We start from the raw sequence: 13,748 nt of genomic DNA, 5'->3' as shown, positions 1-13,748 counted from the left end.
ATGTTATAAGACATTATGTAAAAAATAAATAAATTGGATTCTGGTCAATTGAACGTAATTATAACTAAATTATATTATCCTAACACTAATTGAAAAAATTCATATCAAATATAATCAAATTTCCAAAATTTAATGTTGCAAATTCACTATAATTTAGACATAATTCATGATATGAAATCTATTTGATATTTTCATGCTTAATTTCATTAGATCAAACCCAAATTAATAGAAAATTAATATAATTCAAAGAAAATACTAAATTGATCAACTTATCAATAATTTAATTAAACATATAAATCATCATAATTCTACCGCATTCATGCTCTTGTTCATGAAATCATCAAGCGTAGTTAATTATATTTTTAGCTTATTCCAACAATACACACAAAATCTCTAATTCGACAACTTAATATCAATTAAATGCAACGCATAATTAATTGAAGTTGTTATTTAATACTTAATTTAACTTATTTTCATGTTCAACTATATCAAATTAACCCTAATTGATGATATTCTTAACAAATTCCATATTAATTCAAGAAACCTTAAACTCATCATAAACCATAAATTCATAACAATGTAGTATATTTACCTTGTTTGTAAAAAAAAAAGTTGGGGTGGTGGCGACAACAAAGAGAACTTTTGATTTTGCACACAAAACATTCAATGATGCTTTTAGACTAGGATGAGTTTGATTTTTGGTTATTTTAAAAGTAAAATGAAAGTGTTTAGTTGGTTTTTTAGAGAGATAGTGAGGGTGTCGGTCATTTGGTCAAGAGAGGTTGTGTTTATGTCTACTCTATATGTTCTTCGATCTGAGTTTAAATTTTAATTAATGTAGCGTTTCAGAAACACAACATTCTAAGTTGTCGTGACTTTCACAAATATATTCTAGCTCTTAATTTTATTTTATTTTCTAATATTCTTTTTACTCTTCATTTTTATTTTTATTTTTATTTTTCACTTTATACTTTCACAAATCTTCTTCTTCTTCTTCTTTTCTATTTGCTCAAAACTAAATTAAAACATGCAAAAATATATATTTTTTTAGAAAATAGCTAAGTTTTGAAAAATTGGATAAAGTTTACTGAAAATGCATTTCTTTATATTTTTTATATTTTTCTAAAAAAATATTTTTAAAAAATAAAAGTAAAAACAATTTATGACAAACATTATGCATCAGCACAAGTATATAAAATCTATGATTTATGTAATTGAATTGAATTTTAAGCAACCGCTTAACGCAGCAGTTGAAGTAATGTTTTATTAAATTTTGATTTTTAATGTTAAAAATAACATTTAAAAAATAATAAAATATAATATTTTAATATTAAACGAAAAGCAAGAATAATCTAAGATTGATCCTGGAGACCTTGTCATAGAGCTCGTCTCGTGGCCCTTCGGATAGGTAGTATATACAAAGACGAAAAGGAGGAGCAAGACAACTCTAGTAGTAAAAATGAGCACAGCCTTAATACAATCAGAAATTAACTCCTTAAGCTCAAAAGTTAAGAACCACATTGCACTGATAATAAAACAGCAAAAAAACTGGCGTCAAGACCATCCAAGTGAAGACGATCAAGATCGTAACACTGACAGTTAATCCTAAATTGAACAGAAAATAAGCTATCAATCCTAAGACATATCTGGGTCCCTAACGAGTGAAAAAAGAATCAGCCCGTAGGCAGCTTCGAGCGACACATAGGGCACGTAGTACTCTTCAGCAACCACTTGACAATGCAATGAGGATGATAGACATGAGAGCAGGTGGTAGTAGCAGCTTCAGACGCAGCAGAGAAGTCCTGTAAGCAAATTGCACAGCACAAGGCTTCATTAGAACCCACATTATCCTCGTCAATCTTCACCTTCTTCAAGCATGGGATAGGTGGTTTGCAGGCTTGTAACACATGAAGAAGAGGGTTTTCCACAGTATCCCAGGAAACCTCCTTATCTTCATCAACATGAATTCCAGTCACGACATTAAACTTGGCATAATGGCTTGGTTCGGAGGTAATAATGCACACAAATATATGGTCAGCGTGACTAGGCAACGAATAGGCAACGCGGGATACGAGTTCAATTAGGTCAGCTTTTACCGTCGGAGATAACCTGATGCCTGTGCTCCTGAGCAAACGCCTGTATGTGCGTTCTTTCAAACGATCCCACACCAATTCCCCGCGCTTTACCGGGAATGACTGTCTAGATTTGACCGGCGAGGAGCCGTCGCATGATTCCTTGACAATGATGAACTCTACCGTGATTTCTTTGGCAGAAAATTCACAAGAACTGAGAGAATATTTTGAGGGCTTCATGATTTTGCCTGAGCTTATTGCTCGAGTTGAGGAAAATATTTATGTGGTAGATAGTGAGAAACTGTCGGGGTTAAGGTAGGATTTTATATAGAATAGGGTTCTTACCAGACGGTTCAAGGAATCAATCCATGTCTGTTTTGAATTCGGAATTGCAAGAGCAAGCTGTCCAAAATAGCCGTTATTACATGGGCAACTGTTTAACCGTTCTCCGGCTCTGGCTTCCCTTTTCAGACAAGGAAACCCAGTAAAATAAATCCTGATTTCAAAAGGAAAAGAAGATAAAAAGGAAGGTAGAAAAATACTGCTACTGTAAAATCCTAGCATTATTTTTCTTTAATGACGTTTTGGCTAGGAATCAATACCTCAAAAAAAAATTAAATACTTTGATTCCCAAATCTCAGCCCAATCAATAATAATAATAATTAGATATTTTTTATTTCCTAATTTTACCACTTTGTAATATATTTTAACCTTCCAAAACCCTGAACTTGCCATGTTTAGCCGATTAAAACTATCCATATCCAACACGATTCCTTCTGATAGAAGCTTAAGACTAAATCACGTGGGAGGAATTAATAATCCCCCAGAAAGCAATATATCTTACAATTAACAATCATTTAATACACAATCATAACTCGACCCTCGAGCATCAAACTAAAACTAATGTCCAAGTAAATATGAATCAATCTAAATCCATTGCATGACAAGACCTGATAGAACTGTAATTTTAATAATAAAAAACAATATTGCTATAATTTAACTTGTGATCTCCAAGCGAGAATGATAGAGAGAAGAACAGCATATACTACGTAAATTGATGGGCATGCCTCTGGTTCTACTATTCTAGTTTGGAATTATAATAGTGTAGGCCAAAATTCTAGTTTGGAATTATAATAGTGGTGACAGTTTAAAATAATTTCACTTAGAAATATATCAAAATAATTTTTTTTTATTTTTTAAAAATTATATTTGATATCAGAACATCGAAACAATATAAAAACACGAAAAAAAAAATTTCATTTTAAGCAAAAATAAAAAAAATTCAAAATTTATAAGAACATGATTTACACCAAGTTCCCAAACAGATTATAAGACTAACAAAAGAGTTTTATCTAAAAAGAAAGTGGAGGCTTTAGGTTAGTAGATCTTCAACTGGAATGGCTATGCCATTACCAGTAAAGACCAAAAATCAGTCATGATGTCTCGTGCCACAGGCACCAGTACCAGAAAGATAACAATTGCAATGTTGTCTACGTCTGGCAATATTAAATAATGGTGTCTATCAGCTACCATACTGTTCTACTCTGAGAAACGAAAGAGTACTTGATTTTGCACTAGAAGTAATGGTCATCGAGGATGCATGCTGGATTACACAGAATGACAATGGATAAAGCTGTTTGAATTATGCATTGTAAACATTAACAAAAAACGGACCCTCTCCGACTTATAAAATGTTGTCTTTTAGTTTCTTTTCGGCAATATCCAAACAACTCCACCAACTTTATTCTAGCAGATAAAAGAAATTACCCACCACCTATGTTGGTATAAGAGTAACAATCAAGTCCTCAGTAGAGCAGAAGACAGATAATAACTTCTCATTCCTTGGCAGTGGTGTCCTTCAGAAATCCTCACCATATAAATAACAATGGAGATTTCTCATTCATTGGCAGTTGCATCCTCAGATGAAGCACTCCCTGCATCTGCATATGAAGAAAAGGATAGATGAGTTTCCTTGGCCCTTTGAGAGAAAATCAGACCGAGAAAAGAGATCTATAGCTTTTGTGTAACATAATGATGATTGAGCATACCTTCGCCATCTGCTGGGGCATAAGGAGACTTCCGGTATCGCGTTTGCTGTTGTGTGGGCTGGAAAACAGAGAGATAATACACAAATAAGCACCCAGTACAAAATATGCTAGCATTATAGCAATAACACAATGGCCAGCAGGGAAAAAAAAATACTTCTCACTCATAAATATAAACTAATACGTGGAAAATTTAAAAACATTTAGGATGGCTGCCAATCTCCATTTTTCTTCAAAGAAACTAATCAAAAAAAGGTAGGGAGGAAATCACAAGCATACAAGGAGTCATTCATTCATGGTTCTTTCAAATTCAATGGCATTATATCTGCATCATGCCTCGAAGGAAAAATATCTATGTGCTTGTTATATTGCCTTTCCCTTTAAATAAATTAAATAAGGATTTAAAGAAAACATCAAAACCATAGTTCAAAGTTATTGAGTATTTGCTTCGAGCAATAAGGAGACAACTTCAGTTCTGTTGATCAGAATAAAATGGAAAAATCAGTCTTATATCTTTGCAACTGTTTCCTCAGCCAAAATAGAAATACTGCAAAAACAGTAGGAGTGAAGAGACTTTAATTTTAGTATGGAAACACCCTCCAACTGAAATATCTAACACACTACCTCATCCAATTTATGATAGTTTCCATGTCATTTTAGAAGGTGGAGATCTTAGAAGCAGCACAGAAAGCCCCCTTTCCACTTTGAGTTGTGTGGTGAGGTAGATTGTTTCTTCTACCAAGCTTCGACTCTGAAGCATTATTTTATCAGGGGACCTCACTTTTTCCAGCCAAGAAGTTAACAGGTTTGGAGTGAGATCTTATGGGGTGCAATAGAGTGGTGCTCTGAAACCCATTAGTGGGAAGCAGAAAGGTTAGTGGGAACATAATCTCCAGAAATTGTTTTCAGGGGACCATGAATGAGACAGCACTGAGCTGGGAAGGTGATGCCTAAAGCTTTATAGATTTGCAAAGGAAATAGCACAACCAAATCTTTCCACATGATGACTACTTAGAGGAATAATCTTATTGGAACATTAATGATTGATAAACTCAGTGATGAGAGACAGTTTACTTCTGTAGGAACAAATCCATTATCATCCAAAACCTTATCAAGGAACTACAAAAGGAATCGCTTTAGAAAACACTGGAAGCACCTAAACCAAAAGAGTGAACAATCATTAATAATGTCTAAAATGGTAATAAATCAAGTTGCACATGCCAATAGTTATTATTGTAAAGAACGTATGAGCTTTATGCAGTACTGTCAGTCAGAAAATTAAAAGAAACACCTATCTTTTGATAGAAATGACTTAATTCAAATGATTTCCTTCTTTTAAACAGGCTTCCAGATTTCAAAATAAATGAATACCTAACACCTTCAGCTTTCGAAATAAATGAATATCTAGATTACTTATATTTTTTTATCACCAAAAGCTCATAACACATAAGTAGTTGTTTACTTTTGCATGCAGATCCACAACTCAGCCAACATAATCTAGGAAAATGTCTGGCTTCTATCATCACTCATTTTTCAGGTTTACAATAAATCACCAAAGTGGGGCAATGCAAATCTAGTACAAGGGGAGTATAGAATAGAGCACAAAAGTAGGACAGACTGAATAGGAGAAAAAACAATTCTAAAGAACCAGAGCATGTAAAGACATTCAACAAAGACCAAAACAAATAACTAGTCCTTTTTATAAGGGATACGCAGAAAATGAACTTCTTAGAGTCCCAAACTTGATTTTTCTTACAGGTCCAGTACCTCAAGAGCCCAGGCAATCCTCTCTGCTCCTACAACCTTTCTAGCTCTACCATTTTATCAACTCTTACTTCAACGTCGTAATATAGTTTCCAGCTTCATTTAACTCTATTGGTTACCTATCTAGTAGACCCTTAGAGAAAACTTCCAATGAGACCACCAGCTCTCTACCTTCATTAGAAATCAACAGCCACTTATTCAATCTAGTTTATCTTATATCACCCACTGACAGTTGAACATAAGCACAGCTAAAGCACAACAAGCACTCACATGATTTCTTCTTAGGAGAAAGAAGACAAAAAGGAGACAAAGAATGGATCGACGAATATCATTCACATATATACCTGTAATTTAGGCCGAAGAGCTTCGAGTGGTCCTTTAGGCTTATCAACACCTTGCTGTTATAGTTCAATATCATCAAATGATATCAGGTAACCATCTTAATGCAGTCAGTTTTAAGTAAAATAACAGAAACAATCCGTGAAACCAGTACCTTTCCAAGTGCCCAATCAGCAGAATCAAAGTAGGCACGTTCATGGTCCTAACATCCAAATCATAAATTTAGACACAAACCAGCACAGAGCACAATATGTATCAAGAGTCGAGACTCGGTAATATGGAGTCACCTTAGAAATGAGAGGTGGTTTCTTAGGCAAAATTCCTCCGTATTTCTTCTTTACAACTTCCTCCTACATATGTGTATACAAAGAAATAGATGAATGAGTGAAAAATTCTTCCAATATAAAGTTTTTTAACCATGTCTTCAATAAATCATGCATATGCAGGAAAACAAAACACCTCTTGTTTTGATGAAGGCATGGAGCTTTTCTCCTCGGAAAGATTTCCGTCAACCTGATCTTGCTTGTTATCCTCCATACCTGAACCAACCGTAACGGTATAACAGTTGTCGTCATGAATAAACATCTTACTCACATTAATAGATGCTCCTTCCACGCATACAAACTTTTAACCAAATCCGGAGAGAGCAAATCTTAGAAAACTTGAAAACTACTTAACAAGATGCTTGCTACTACAATACTAACCAAATACGGCAACTCCAAATCTAACCTATTGTTATGAATTCCAAACATTCCTTCATCATACCATCAAAGTATCCTAATCATTCCGAACTCTTATACGCACGTGCAACATTTATAAATGATTCTATAAAATCAGTGCTAAATTACATTATAATTATCAAATTTTATTTACTTTCTTTGCTCTTCTCGCATGAACAAAGAGAGAAGAATCATAAAATAAGCACAGCACTTAATGAATTATTTGATCCAGGAACCTTTAAAAAAATCCAAAGCAAATTAACCACGACAATAAACACAATCAAGACCTATAACGCATAATAATTTAAACAACTTAAGTAGAATAATTGAATAAAGAAAAACAAATAATGAGAAAAAATATCTCTCTCTATTAAACATCAAATCTGCCTAATTAAGATCTATTTAGCACGAAATTGATAAAAAGACAAACAGAAGAGAGATCTATTTTATCAAATAACAAACAAAAATTGTATGCAGCTAAATAAAAATAAAAGTAAAAGATTTTAGACACAAAAAAGAAGCGAAATGAGAATTCAAAATTCTTATTACCAATTACGAGCTTCGTGCGCCGGTTTCAAATGTAGAGAGATAAGGAAGACAAAGAGAAAGAGAGGATTATTCACACAAGGATAATATTGTGATGTTGAGATCTAGAACACGATCTTGATGAGGTAAGCTATATTTCACACCTGATAGATTTCTCCATATTTCGTTATGGTCCTACTTGTCTCTAAGTTTTCAATTCTATTCCCTGTTTATTAGTTTGGTGGCAAATGTTTCGCTGCGGTTTGATCAATTTAAAAAAAAAACACTAAAAAAAAAAGTCAAGAGCGAGAGGAATTCTTTAGCATGTGGGTTAATCTCGAAATCTTCTATCCTAGCTGCATGTATTAGCTTGAGTTTCTAGTTAAATTATATTATATGGAAGCTGACCAACATGAATGAGTCAATTTCATAAGATTAAAGATAACTTAAATAATTAATAAAAATATAATTTATTTTTTAAAAAGGATTTTAAAACAATAATTTAAAAAAAATATTGAAACAATACCATATTAGATGGATTATAATCACAACGTGACTCGGTCATAGATTCCACCGAGTTTAGTAATCTTGTTGTTTTTAATCTATTTTTATTTAATTATATGAAAAAATAAATGCTTGTAAAATCAAGCGTTAATTCTAAAATAAATGTTTTATTTGAAATTATGATAACCCTATAGAAAGTAGATAAAAATAAATCATGAAGTCTATTTTTCAATCAATTCAATATTAAAAAAGGGTGAAATAAAAAAATCAATTAACAAAATTAAAGACAAAAACTAAAAAATATATCATGATTGATGGGTAAACATGTCAAACTCATGAATTGGGTAGCCTGAATTAACACGTCAAACCTGTGAATCAAATCATGAACACTAGAATTAGTAATTTGTTTGTTTTTTTAAAAAAAATATTATTTATTTAACTATATGATAATAAAAATAAACAATCATAAAATCGAGTATTAATCCAATATAATATTTTTTTAAGACTATGATAATTTTAAAGAAAGAAAAATAAAAAAATTATAAAATTTAATTTTCAGTCAACTCAATATCGAAGGATAAAATTGAAAAAAAATTAAATTTATAAAGAGAAAAAACTAAAAGTTAAACATGTCAAACTTGTAAACAAGTTTATGAACTTTCTAAAATTTAATAACATGGTTTTTTTTCAAAACTATTTTTTTTCACTATTTTATAAAAATAAAAGATCACAAAATCAATAACAAAAAAAAAATCAAAACACAAAAATAAATAATAAAAATCATTCATAAATGAAATGATGTGATGTAATAGTATTTTTCCAATACTTTTTAGCTTTTATTGCAACGTAATGCATGAAACAAATATTTTGTAACGAAATTTTCATAAATTATCACAAGTAAAAACTGCTAAAAGGTTGGATAAAATCATAATGGAAACATAACCCTGGATTTCCTATAATTTATTATATTTTACACTTTATCTCTATTATTTTCAAAATTAAAATTTACATTCTAATCAACTTAATTTTTAAATTTAAATAAACTCCCATATATAATATAACCTAAACAACCATCATTTTCTATTAAAAAAAAAACTTTAATGGAAGACCAGCCCCATTTCTCCCTCACTCCACGTCCTCCTTCTCTCCCCAGTAAACATCACACCAAAAAATTCCACGAATTCCAGCCAGAAAATTAGAGCAAGGCAAATACCTCTTTGACCAACCACCTGTCGCCCTCAATTGGAGCCAAAGATTTAGAGTCATCAAAGGCGTAGCTTTAGGGCTGTTTTATCTGCATAAAGAATGGGAGCAAGTTGTGATTCATAGAGCTGTCAAGGCTAGTAATGTTTTGCTAGATGGTGAATTGAATGGAAGATTAGGGGATTTTGGCCTTGCAAGATTGTATGAGAATGGATCCTCAAACGACCCATATTATCAGAAACTCTTGGGTATCTTGCACTTGAGCATGCACGAACTGGACAGGTACTGATGTGTTTGCTTTTGAGGCTTTCTTGCTTGAGGTTGCTTCTGGTAGAAGGCCAATGCAGCCAACTAAGGATTTAATCTTGGTTGATTGGGTGTTTACACAATAGCCTGGAGATGAAATTCTAGAGGCCAGGGATTCAAATTTGGTTACAAAATATATTGTAGATCTGATTTTGAAGTTGATGCATGGCAAGATTGAGATTAGGCATTCAAGATTGTTGAGCTTGGTGAGATTATTTGATTGCCTCTGTTCTATGATATGACTAAATTCAAGCTGGTGGCTTGGCCAGGGTTTCATGTTTGCCAATGTTTTCCAAAGAAGGGGAGAAATTTTTTGAAAGGCAATTTTGTTATTTCTAGGCAATATGAGTTTTTAGTAATTAGATTGTATATAATGGTATACCTTTAATAATGCAATATTTGTTATTGATATTTATTTTTAGTGTAGTATCATATAAATCTTATAAAGTTTATGATATTTTTTAAAAATATCGTGATGACTTTTAAAAATTAAAATGTAAAAGAATAGATTTATGGCATCTTGTTCTTAGACAAAGAATGTATCTAATTTAAAGAGTCGTTATCTAATATTATGATCACTTGGAATGCATGATATTTTCTGACTTTATAAAAGCCAGAGAAAGGCTACAAAAAGAAGGAGACAGAGAGAACAAAAAGGGGAGACGAAAGAGAAGAACAAGAACGAAGAGGGAACAAAGAAGGTGAAAACAAGGAGGAACGAATAGACGAGGAAGAAAAACAAAGAAGGTGAATGCAAACAGAGAAGTAACATAAAAAATTATAAAGAGAGAGATAATAGGATAGTCATTGTTCCCACTAGACTATTTTCTTTGGGCATCATCAATCTTAATACTCTCAACATCATTATATCTTCCACCTCAGAATGAAACTCTTCACAACAGTTTATATCATGTTCAAACTGATGATGATATTTATAGTATTCATTCGCATCTCCTGCAACTTGTATTTTAACTGGTGTTTTAAGATACCCAGCTTCTCTCATCATCTCTTACAATCTATCCATTGTCACCCTTAGAATTGCTTTGCCTTCTTTTCCTATCTCCAAGCTATTAACCCCGACACTTCCAGAAGCGTGGTTTAGTTGAGGGTTCAAACTCACATTTAGAGATTCATAAAAGGAAATTCACCCAGCTTTGATTAGTTGAAGGATTTTTCTTTTGAATGCAACACATCCATCAATATTGTGACCAGTGACACCAACATGGTATTCACATTTTTTATCGAGTTTATACCAATAAGGGAATTATATCAATAAGGGAATGGTGGTTGTAAAGGTGTTAAAGGAACAGACGCTACCTAACCAATACTAAACAATCTTTGGTACATTTTGGTGAGAGGTATTATGGGTAGCAGTGGAAGTTACTCTAACTATTCTACCAACTTTGTAAACTCTTTGATGCCTTCCTCCTCACATTATTTCTCATCCATTGCGATTATATTTTTATTAAAGTTAGGCCAATTATTCTAATACAGTGGGTTTGTGAGTTTATCAACGATCCTTCTTATCTTGCTCGACCATTTTAATCTGATTATACCCAGAGAAACCATCCATAAATGAGTAGGTAGAACTCTTAGCAGCATTATCCACAAGTACATCTATATGAGGTAAAGGGAAATCATCCTTTGGAATTGCAGTATTCAATTATCGAAAACCCACGCTTACCCTGATTTTATTGTCTTTCTTGGGTACTGCTACAATGTTGGACACGTATTGAGAATATTCAACTACTTCTAGAAATCCAACACCCCATTATTTCTTTATTCCTTCTTTAACCTTGATCAATATATCAGGCATTGTTCTCCTCAACTTTTGATTGACTAGTTTGCAACCTTCTATCAAGGGTAGCTTATGTACCACAAAATCAATATCTAGACCAGGCAAGTCAGCATATGACCAGACAAAAACATCAACAAATTCTTGTAAAAGAGTAACCAACTCATTTCTCATGTGAGCAGTGATTAGCTTCCCTATTAAAGAATAACTTATCAATTCGTTCAATTTTTGATCAAATTAACTCCTAAAATTATAATTTCATCCTTATTAATCCTCAAACTTTTAATTTGTGTTGTCTTGACCCAATTTTCAAATTATTTTTCATTCATTCATTTTTTATTTTTTATTTTTTTTATTTTTTTTAAATCAAAATTTAGGTTATGACAAAGATCAAGTGCTCAGCATCAACATTGAGGTCATGATTACTGTTGGGCTTAGTTCTCATTAAAGGTGTTGAAAAAAATCTACCAACAAAAAAAACAATTGAAAAAACCAAACTGAGATAAAAAAAAAAACCAATATATATATATTTGGTTTGGTTTTGATTTTAGAAAGATAAAACTAATTAAGCCAGGTCAAACTGAACCGGTTCAAATCAAACTGAATCGTTTGGAAAAAAAAAAAGTTTTCACTTAACCCTAAATCACTACTAAGCATTGTAGCCGCACCCTCTTCCTCTCCCCTTTCTAATTCTCCCCTATGGCCTTATCTGTTAAGCTTGATAGTTATCGTTGCAAGTAAATTTGGTTGCTTTTTTGGGTATGGTACCAAATCAATATCTCATTTTTCTAGTTAGGTAAGGGCTTCATCATGATCCATTTTTAAATTTGTTTTGCCTAAATCCAAAAACACCAAGAAAGTTTTTTTTTTCTATGTGGGATATGGTTATTTTAACGGGTTTTTGGGTTTCACCAAAACATGTCAATCAAGGGTTTTTTTAAGATCAATTTTTCATTCACCCACAATTTATTTAAATTATATTATAGTTTATTTGGAATAAAATCACATGTGAAATTGAATTCAATTTCATATGTGATTTGTCAATTGATAACTTATTACAATTTTTATGTTTAGAATAAAATACTAAATTACATAATTAAATTCAATTATATTATTTGAAATACCTATGAAACTGAATTGAATTAACAATATTGACTACTCTACCCTTAATTCAAAATTGCATGGTACATCTTGTAAGTAAATAATTTGTTTATAAACAAAATATTACATTGAGCTCCCTCATGCTCAGAACAACAAGAAGCATCCACCATTCTCCATTTACCCACAGAGAAAAATTGATTTCAAAAAATATAAGAGTAGTTACCTATTAAATACAATGTAAATAGAAGAAGGTAGCATAGATGCACAATTTAAAGTAAATAGAAGTTTTTGTTGAAGAAAAGAAATAGGATATTTTTGAAATAATCTTTTCAATATTGCAAATCATAGGGCCAAAAATTTACTTTTATCTATTTGAAATTGATTTCAATAATGTAAATAGGGTCTCATATCGGATTTACTTTTATCTATTTATTATGATATGAATTTGTTTTGGGATTCAAATCAATACTCTTAAAAAATTACAAATACATGAATTGATTTAATTATTGGAATTCAACTCAATTTCAAGGATTTCAAATAACCTATTAATATTTCAGGTTAGAAAGCTTATATTAAAAAATAAATTATAACAAAGTTTAACTCAAAAAATAAGTAAATCTCGTTTTTAATTTGATCTCAAATATACTCCTTACCCAAGTTCAACAATTTTTTCTCACAGTGATCTTCTAAAGTTTCTTTTGCTCTCTGTTTTTCTTCTTCTTTAACACAGTATTCTTTCTCCTCTACTTTTTTTTTTTTTTTTGTCAAAACTAGGTGTCCCCTCCTTACTACATGAATTATTCATCTATTTATAGGTGGGACTGTTCTTCAAAACCTTTTACGAATCATGGAAAAATTTAACTTAGAAGATTCCATGCGCTTGGTATTGAAACTAGGTTGGATACTGGATTTTTCCAAGCTAGCGATTGTTACTACTTTGCATTATTCGTGGGAGAAGATCAGGGCATGAAAACTAGATTCATTGTCTCTGGATGATGTTGAGGAACAGTAACATGTGTTGTTTTTATATAATTATAATGTTCAGATCAGTTAATGTATATCTCGATTAATCTTTTGAAATTTTGAAGTTAATGATTGGATAAATTTCTCCAATAATTTTATGATTTATGACATTGATAACCTTTAAAAAATAAATCAAGACTTGATTAATTGAATTATGGCTCTTAAGGTTCAAAAACATGTGTTTTAGTCCCACAGGAAATGTCGTTCATGACCATAAATTATAGCTTAGGAATAAGAACAAAACCCCGTCGCTTTCTTGTTCTGTGTCTTACAAAAACATACTATTTCACTCCCTTAACTGATGTAAAACGATGTCATTTTCTTAAGCTCAATATGGGACACGGTTTTCTAA

At 31.7% G+C, this 13,748-nt stretch overlaps 2 protein-coding genes across 2 annotated transcripts; both read right to left on the bottom strand.

Annotated features, from left to right (window-relative positions):
• Positions 1-1,673: 1,673 nt before the first annotated feature.
• LOC133700061 (uncharacterized) lies at positions 1,674-2,312 on the bottom strand. The gene has a single exon (XM_062123624.1). The coding sequence runs from the start codon at positions 2,310-2,312 to the stop codon at positions 1,674-1,676; it is 639 nt and encodes a 212-aa protein (XP_061979608.1).
• Positions 2,313-3,617: 1,305 nt separating this feature from the next.
• LOC133698342 (uncharacterized) lies at positions 3,618-7,678 on the bottom strand. Its single transcript, XM_062121231.1, has 7 exons — positions 7,489-7,678; positions 6,680-6,759; positions 6,508-6,570; positions 6,375-6,422; positions 6,226-6,279; positions 4,121-4,178; positions 3,618-4,012 (listed from the first exon to the last, which is right to left on the bottom strand). Exons 2-7 carry the CDS (start codon positions 6,755-6,757, stop codon positions 3,969-3,971), a joined length of 345 nt encoding a protein of 114 aa, XP_061977215.1. The 5' UTR covers positions 6,758-6,759; positions 7,489-7,678; the 3' UTR covers positions 3,618-3,968.
• Between the last annotated feature and the right edge of the window lie 6,070 nt (positions 7,679-13,748).

This window comes from Populus nigra, chromosome 7 (genome assembly GCF_951802175.1).
Source record: "Populus nigra chromosome 7, ddPopNigr1.1, whole genome shotgun sequence".
Taxonomy (NCBI): domain Eukaryota; kingdom Viridiplantae; phylum Streptophyta; class Magnoliopsida; order Malpighiales; family Salicaceae; genus Populus; species Populus nigra.
The sequence above is the reverse complement of the archived record's forward strand: the minus strand, read 5'-3'. Positions and strand labels throughout refer to the sequence as shown.